The sequence below is a fragment of the Dermacentor andersoni genome, chromosome 10 (genome assembly GCF_023375885.2).
Source record: "Dermacentor andersoni chromosome 10, qqDerAnde1_hic_scaffold, whole genome shotgun sequence".
In the NCBI taxonomy this organism is placed as follows: domain Eukaryota; kingdom Metazoa; phylum Arthropoda; class Arachnida; order Ixodida; family Ixodidae; genus Dermacentor; species Dermacentor andersoni.
Window position 1 is genome coordinate 66,115,291 of NC_092823.1, and position 7,991 is coordinate 66,123,281.

The 7,991-nt window shown below is 44.3% G+C and overlaps 1 protein-coding gene across 4 annotated transcripts; it reads right to left on the reverse strand.

Annotated features, from left to right (window-relative positions):
- Window positions 1–990: 990 nt before the first annotated feature.
- On the reverse strand, window positions 991–7,903 carry LOC126543978 (UPF0415 protein C7orf25 homolog). Of its 4 annotated transcripts, none has more exons than XM_055062424.1 (4): window positions 7,827–7,903; window positions 6,724–7,021; window positions 4,591–4,884; window positions 991–3,003 (listed from the first exon to the last, which is right to left on the reverse strand). In XM_055062424.1, the coding sequence occupies exons 1-4, from the start codon at window positions 7,886–7,888 to the stop codon at window positions 2,368–2,370; spliced, it is 1,290 nt and encodes a 429-aa protein (XP_054918399.1). In that variant the 5' UTR covers window positions 7,889–7,903; the 3' UTR covers window positions 991–2,367. The 4 variants fall into 4 exon arrangements, with proteins under 4 accessions (XP_054918399.1, XP_050047109.1, XP_050047112.1 ...); XM_050191152.2 differs by having other exon boundaries at window positions 7,805–7,897; XM_050191155.2 differs by lacking the exon at window positions 7,827–7,903 and adding an exon at window positions 7,604–7,798.
- Window positions 7,904–7,991: the final 88 nt, after the last annotated feature.

Here is a 7,991-nt window from a genome sequence, read left to right on the forward strand (position 1 = left end):
TTGAAGTGTGCAACTAAAGAAAGCCTGATGCTGTCCGGTAAGGACGCCACGACAATGGCAAGACATCTCAAGGGACAATGGTTGTTCACCTATGTCAACACTGGTTCTAGTGCAATGCGTCCAGCCAAGCCGAATTTGTGCTCGTCCTTATTTCAATCTCCAGCTATCATATTCAAGTTTCAAAGTTCATGGAATTGGGACTCTAAGCTAAAGGGGGACAGGGGTTCCAGTAAAAAGTTTCAACTTTGTAAGGGTGAATGTTTGTTGGTTTCGATAACATTTCAAAATATTGCCATGTCCTACCATATCATAGTGCTTCTGCTTTCTACAACTCTCTAGCATACAAGGAAAAAAAAATTTGATTTGCAGAGGGACAGTGCTGACTCCAAAATGTAACGCTTGCAAAAATCAGTATTTGAGAAAAATGCAAAAAAAACCCGAAAGAGTGCAAAAACATATATTTCAAGCTACAAACTCGTGTAGCTTTCTTCTGAAGTAGCATTGAAGGCTCGTTTTGGCAGGAGAGCAAGTCGGAAAGAGTCGCTTACAAACGAGACAAAGATGGCAGGGCTCTGATGAGTGGTTTTGGAAGGACATACAGGACAAAATGGGTCATTTTTGGCACTTTCATGGGTGTAGCGGAGCATTTTGTAGAACAAATGTGTTTGTTTTTCTTTTCAACGACACATCGTTTTGAGCCAGTCCGTTAGAAACAGGTGCGTCATAATATGTCAATTAGAAAAATATTAACAAATGAAAAATAAAATTTTTTAGCAATATTTTTGTCTATAAGACCCATGTCCCCCACTTACTTGAGAGTGAATTGGAACTGTGCTTGTAAGAGGTCTTCAGGTAGCGTCCGCGAGTTTGTTGTGCGCCATCAGAAAATGCCTTAAGGATTTCTCAATCCATGTTTGGCTTCGTGACCTCTTCTCCGCAGCTCAGTCCAATGCAGAAACTCTTGATTATCAACACGCAAGTACACGGACATGTAGGCAGAAGAAATTCATTTCTGCGTCACACAATAACAGAAAAGTCTTGAGCAAGCAAATTGCCCGATCGCACAAAGCAACTTGCTTCTTGACAATCTCTCACCAGTATCAAAGCAGGCACTTGTCAAGCAGAATGTGGCAAAAATTGCACTCACGTCAGAATGATTCACAAAACCACCACGTAGCAGAAGAGCACAAGGTCATTTAGAGCAAAGGACATTAGGGAGAGATTCGAATGGATTTCCTAATGACCACAGGATTCCAAGTCACTGGTTTTGAAACACAAACACGTGCATGTAGTGCCATAAAGTCAACATAGTCGAGGCTATTTAAGTATGACATCATAAGTCTGTGGAAGTTCATGTGTTTTCATAAGCAAAATACTCAATGAAGAACTGCAAATGCTTCTTCTCAGCGTGAACAACAAACGTAAATAAAGTACTCCAATAACAAATAATCATTGCGAGCCTAGTCAATCAAGAAGTGCAGCAACTTCATTTCATCACGGCTCAGAACCAAAATATAGCTATAAAAAGGGCATGTCTTGTAAGTGATATAATACCCTTTGTACTGAAATTAAAGGGCCAGAACAATATTTATTCCACTCTTTCACAAGGCCAAACACAAGGGCAATATAATAGGTGTAGACTTTTGCTTCTGAAGTCGTTGTGGGTAAGGGCCATCAACATAAACAAGTCTAAACAGATTGAGCTAAGCTTTTCTGATCCTGCATTAGCAAACGCTTATGACATGTGCGAGATCAGTCCTCCGGAGGATGGGTAAGAGACTGCCCAACATTTAGCGATAGGACCTAGAGAGATGCAACGCTACATGTTCATGTAATCCCGCACAAGACGTTTTCTTGTTACCTTCTTCTTCTTCTTTTTTTTACGTTTAAATTTAAGCTGACAGCACCTACGTGCACAACAGAAGAACAAAGTTCCAGTGGCTCGACCAGCAAGCCAGTCAAAAATTCTTGATAAACATTTTTGAAAGATAAGTGATCAGACTTTTCCTGCTTGATGTTGAAGTGGTTGCCAAAAAAACACTAACAGCCAAACACGTACACATGAGCAGCTTTAATTTAAAGTACAGTAGCTATAAAGGCAGCATGACATTGCACCCTTAATGCGAAAATAGTCTTCAATAAGAGCGTTAAGCCAGTCACCGGTCAGTACAAAATAACGACCAGCATAATGGCGGACAAGACTATACACCAGGTGAGACATTGGCTATCTCACAAAAGTGATCACACCCTGTTGCCTCCAGTCACGACTGTCAGCCACCGCTCACCTAGTGGCATCTCTGCAGCGTCATGGGAAGACAAAGCAAGCTAGCACCAGATGGAAAGCTCTCTTAAAATTCCAAAGACGTCCTAGATTGGTGTAGCATTGACTTCCTTCGCCTCCGTCAGTGCCCGCGACTCGTGCACAAACGCAACAAAGTCAGCGCCCTGGGCCTTGGCAGCCCTCAAGAACCCGCTGTTCGCAGTCACGGTCACTGCCTTAAGTCGGTCGCCGGTCCCAAAGATGATCTTTGAGCGTTTTCTGATCTTTCCGCGGAGAGCAAGCGCCGAAGCACGTTCGGAAGGAGAGTCCGGTACGACCTCGAGTCGTTCGAACAGTCTACGTGCTGCCTCGGTTTCACATGGTCCGGCCATGACTTTCACGATCGTCGAGAAGTCGTCGTAGGCGGATTGGCAGCAGACAAGCTTGCGGCTCGTGAACAGCTCATCTAGAGCCGGCCGGACTGGGCTGCGGCGTTCACTCTCGGCTTGCTCGGTGAGTACGTTCTCACGGAATCGGAAGTGACAGCGGCCGTTGGTCAGTGCAGATGCGCATGCAATCATCGTGGAGACGTCGAGGTTGAGCACGGCATCCTTGGGCACCTCGTGTAGCTTCAACGCCGTAAAGTTTTCCGCACAGTCGTCAATGCCCGCCTCGCTGTCGTCTGCTGCAGCCTCGGGAGTTTCCTCATCGCCAGCCAATAGCACATCCTCTTGGTTGAGCACCTGTGTGCAATAAAAATGTTTAATTAAGGTCTTCTCAACGTCAATGATTAGCAAAAATACAAAGAGATGTAGAAAATGTGGTAGCACTATTATTGGTTTGAGAAATTTCAGTGTCGATTTATACTTCTGGTCAGATGGTTCAGTTACAGCCATCGCAAAAAAGGCATACAGTATCAGACATTACAACAAAACAAAAGATGTTACACACAAAGGACAGGAAGATGTGAGAAAAGGCATGGCCTAATTTATTGGAGAAAAAGAAAACTCGCAACAAAGATTAACATAATAGGCAAATTCCAATGAGGCAATATGTAAAGACACTAACGTACTTGGAATTGGGCCGCATTAAAAGCCCAGATGGTTAAAATTAATCCGAAGCCATCTGCTACACCATCTCTCAAATTCCCAGTGCAGCTTTGAATCAATGAACCAATCATGAAATTGACGACACTGTATTGATCTCCTTTACTTATTGTCCTCGTGTCTTTCCTGTCTTTCTTTCCCTAAAAAATATATAACACACATTTCTTGTAGGAAAGATATAAGCTACTGTTTTTATGCTTATAGTAAGCGCTCCAGTCAAAACATCTAGTCAAGTCAAAATCCAGCCAAAATCACCAGTCAAAACATCTAGAATGTGTACACCCTTGTGTTGTTTATATAGATCAATGCATAAATATAAGCTATTTCTTCTATATTTATTTAATGGCTAGATTCTCTCATATTAATCTGGCCGTTATGTATGCACATGTTAAGAGCGTTTTGCATTCTTGGCAGCATTTGTAGCGCAAGGTGTCCTTGAAAAATGACTAGATAACTGATTCTTGCTATGTAGTCAGTACATCACTATTCAATATTTCCTTGGCTCCAAATAAGTTTACATAGCATGTTATGTGGGGTATGTTTACCATGCTAATTCTTGCTCCCATAAAGTGTATGATCAATCAGCAATGAAGCAATTTCAACAATCAAGCAATCAAGAAACGGAAATGAATGGAAAATGAAAGATACAGAAAAAGCAAGCGCAACACAAAAGTCATCAGTAAATTCAAAAATCAAGCAATCAAGGAACACAAATGAAAGAGATACAAGAAATGGCAGTCACAACACATGGGTATATTGTAGTTCCAAACAATTGTAAGGTAATTAAAGGTAGGTTTCAAACATATTCAGTGAAGTTTGTGATACTGCATCATTAGTAAGACTATTCCAGTCTGTGATTGTTCTGGGGAAATTGAAGCCGAAGTTCATGACAATATATCTGTACTTTCTCTAATTAGCTCACTGTTTGAATTGTTCTTTACTTTCACAAGCATGTTTGCAAGGTTAACGTAAACGTGTGTTCTAGTGGGCTAGGAATGTGCCCTCCTGGTAGGGGAAGATCTGGCCTGTGGTACTTTGAAATAAATTAAAAAAAAACACAGACTTAACTGTGCTTCATAGAATGGCTATCAAATTCTATGCCACAGAATGGCATAGCATGGCAATCGCAAGACAGATTGCCAAGTAGCCCCTCCTGCTACATGGCCACAAGTGCCCATGGCAGCCAAGCTCAATGTTTTGAAACGCAACCACTCAAGGGCTCACCTCTGCACCGACGGCCTGAATGATATCCCGGAGTGGTTTGCAGACGGGCAGCACGGTCCACACCTTGACCTTGGGTGCCTTGTAGAGGTGCGGGTGAAAGCCGGCGCACTCCACCATGTCCTGGAGCTGGTCCAGGATGGTCCGCCGGCCGTACTCCCCGTCTCCAAGAGACGAGGTCAGCAGGGCGTCAGGGTTACGCGCCACCACTTTGATCCACGCTGCCCCGTGACTGGCCACCACGTCCACAACCGTCCGATCGGCACAGCGCCTCTGCCTCTCGCAGTCGGCATCACTCTGCGAGCAAGTTTTGCACGTGACTGTACAATTCTTTTTTTTTACTTAGTCCTAACATTTCCAAGCATTTGTAAAAGGAAGCAATAATGTACACATTGGAGGAGACATTGTTGGTTAGCTGGTACACAGAGGCTATGGTTGATTCACACGTGGTTTTCCCAGGACTGGTGCCAAAAATGTTCTGGCGGTAACGGAGGCACATGCTTTTGAATTGAGCGCTTAGGTGTATGCCACGTCTGCTTGGCCTTCTTGCTCGAAGGCCTTACACATGTGGTTACCCTTTGTTTTGGTTCAAGGCTAGCTTCTTGTGCTTTCAGTGTTTCTAAAACACACGACGCTGTGCCATGAACAACACATTTTCTTTTTTTCTTTTTCTAGGAGACTTGTTGCAAGACATATGCAGTAAAAGAAATGAACAAAAGGGCACTAAATCAACGCATACAGCCTGCGTGATGTAGGTACTGCAGCAATGGGTTAGCACATTTTGTGTCAGTTATCCAATAGGCAAGCTTCTCTGGATCATGGGAATGACTGCTGCATGTACTGCAACCTATTCTTATTCTTCAGAATAACTTGCTGTGAGACATAACTACGACTGAGCTGGCTTGCCAATCGTAATACAATAAAACTATTTAGGCAGCAAACGTTTAAGAAATGGCGTGAAAAACATTAATAGGCATACGTTGTGTAGTTTACTACAGGAATGTCATATTTGCACCCAGCCGTAAACTGTTTGAAGCCAAAGCTTTCAATGCATTTGGCCAAGCGACTTGCAACAGTTATGAGAACACACCACGGTGCGAAAAAATATCTCTTTTTAAAGAACAGTGAAGAATAGATTGTCTTTTGCAACAAGTTCGCTTAGCATCGTTAGAATGTGGAGACACGAAGCACGAGAGTATGCATTTGATGGCCACGTGAATTAGGAGTATGCACTATGCCGTGAATGGCATCAAGTTTTAATGCCACTAAGCATATCTGTGTGGCACCCCGTAAATGGCATTAAAATTTAAGGCATCAGCAAGTTAATGTCATTTTCTGTGTCCGTGTGGCACAAGTATATAAGGCACAAAGGAAAGCAATCATGACGGCATTGGAAGTGTCACCCTTGTTGTTGTGATCACTGTCTTTTGTGTGCGTTTTTTTCAAGGCAATTATGTCTCACACTATTTTTATTCATCCGGAAATTTTTGTTGTTGTCATGGTCCAGGTCCCCCTTGCCTATTTGGCATAGATAAGCGCACTTTAAGCACAGCTTGAATAGTGTGAATACCAGTCAGGACTCTGTTTGCTTGCTTAAACTAGTCAATGTAAACAGCCCAATACATGATAAAAATGGTGGAAATTTGAGCTTGTTGGTACATGATCTTCATATTATGCAGCTCAGGGTAGGGCAACACAGGCGCCTTGTGTTGTCCCGTCTGCTCCTTTTGTCGGTATTTACCCTGCGCCACACAACAGGAAGGCCAATATAACGACTTGTACAGTGCTCGATGATCGAGTATGTGCAAGGTGCAGAAGGTCCATTCAATTTGCCTGCACTTTTCTCAACTAGCTCAGGAGGTGCTGGACTTTGCGTCATTCGACAAATCGCCATTCATTTCGCCAGTTCGACACGGTGTCGTCTGCAAGTGCCCACTCCTTTCACACGGCGCAGTGCTCGGTGCAGGACAAGTTCGCGGCATTCCCTGGCATTTGTCAGAGAAGTAACGCATGGCTGGGTGCAGGTCGAGCCAGGCCGGTTCCGTGCGAGCAAGAGGTGGCGCTGAACCAGTGCAAAGTAGCTGCTCACTAAGTGCGGGGGCGAATATATCGAATGGATCTAGAGACATATCTCACCTCGGGAAGCGAGAAAGGCTTGAGCACGTCGACCAGTCCTGTGACGGCCAGCGAGCAGGTGACAACGGCCGACAGGTAGGCCAGGTTGGTGCAGCGCAGGTGCTCTTCCTTGATTCCCTCGGGCGTCTTCCAGAGCTTGCGGAGGAACTTGATTTCGGCCTGGATCTTGCGCTGCAGCTTACTCTTGCCCGGACACGCGCTCAGGGAGTCGCATTGCGCCAGAAGCTTCTCGGCATCGTCGATCTTCTCGAGCACTTTCTCCCTGGCGCTGCCTTGCTCCAGCACCATGTCTTCCAACCTGTGAGATGTTTTTTTGACGAGGTTAACGAGAACTGCCTGTCAGGTGGAAAGCTCGTTGCGAAGAGCGGTTAGTTACGCGGAAGAGAGATTACATAAACTTCGCGAACAGCTGGAGTGCTCTGACAACTTGACTTAAAAAAAAAAAAAAAACGATGCAACTACGTTTTCGCAACCTCTGGATCCGAAACTCGTACGGAACAATACGTTTAGGACATAATGAACAGAATATGAATAACTGCTGTCCTCAAGAGTCGATCTTCCTTTTTTTTTCTCATTTTTTTTGCAGGTAACTGCCTCCGCGATTTCGAATACAATCAGTAAAGTCAGGACGGTTTCGGTGCTCTGTCTGAAAACGAAACACTTACGTGAGGAGCTTTCTGCTGTATCTCAAGAGTAAGTAACCTCTACGCTCTGTAAAGCTAGTTAGCCTAGCGGCAAGGGGTCTCTGACAACAGTGAGATTAGTAAATTAATCAAAGCTATTAGCCAGCAGCGAAACACAACAAAGAGCGCCCGCCATAAATGCACAGTCTGGAAGGCTATTTACTGATGTGGGGAAGGAATAGCCTTGAAGCAGCTACCAGCGGACTGTCTTGGAGAACTGCCCGCACAGTTGACCTGAGCTCCCGCCGTTAATGCGACGCCAGCGTCTAGAAAAACGGGGCTATTGAACTCGCGACAATTTGCGCGAAGCGTCAAGGGCGGCAACGCCAGCTGACAAAGGCAGACACTGGGAAATGCCACTGTTAATAAGAAATCTCTTCACGTAGAACCGCACATACACATTCGCCGCTGGAATCCCACCTGTTTGCAAAACAGAAACAAAACTCATGTCGATTAACTAGAGCCACTTCCTCGTACTCCATTCAACAAGCTTAGATTTGCTTGTTTGAACGAGAATCCTTAGGCCAAAACTATCTGTAAAACACCTTTAATTATGTTTTTGTATTCATGTGCCCTTAAAACGCT

Excerpts from the sequence above, each read along its gene's own strand:
- LOC126543978 (XM_055062424.1), bottom strand. The coding sequence starts at position 7,888 with ATGGAGTACGAGGAAGTGGCTCTAGTTAATCGACATGAGTTTTGTTTC. Across the intron at positions 4,885-6,723 it reads AGCCTTTCTCGCTTCCCGAG|AGTGATGCCGACTGCGAGAG; the intron begins GTGAGATATGTC and ends ACTTGCTCGCAG. Across the intron at positions 3,004-4,590 it reads TTCAGGCCGTCGGTGCAGAG|GTGCTCAACCAAGAGGATGT; the intron begins GTGAGCCCTTGA and ends TATTGCACACAG.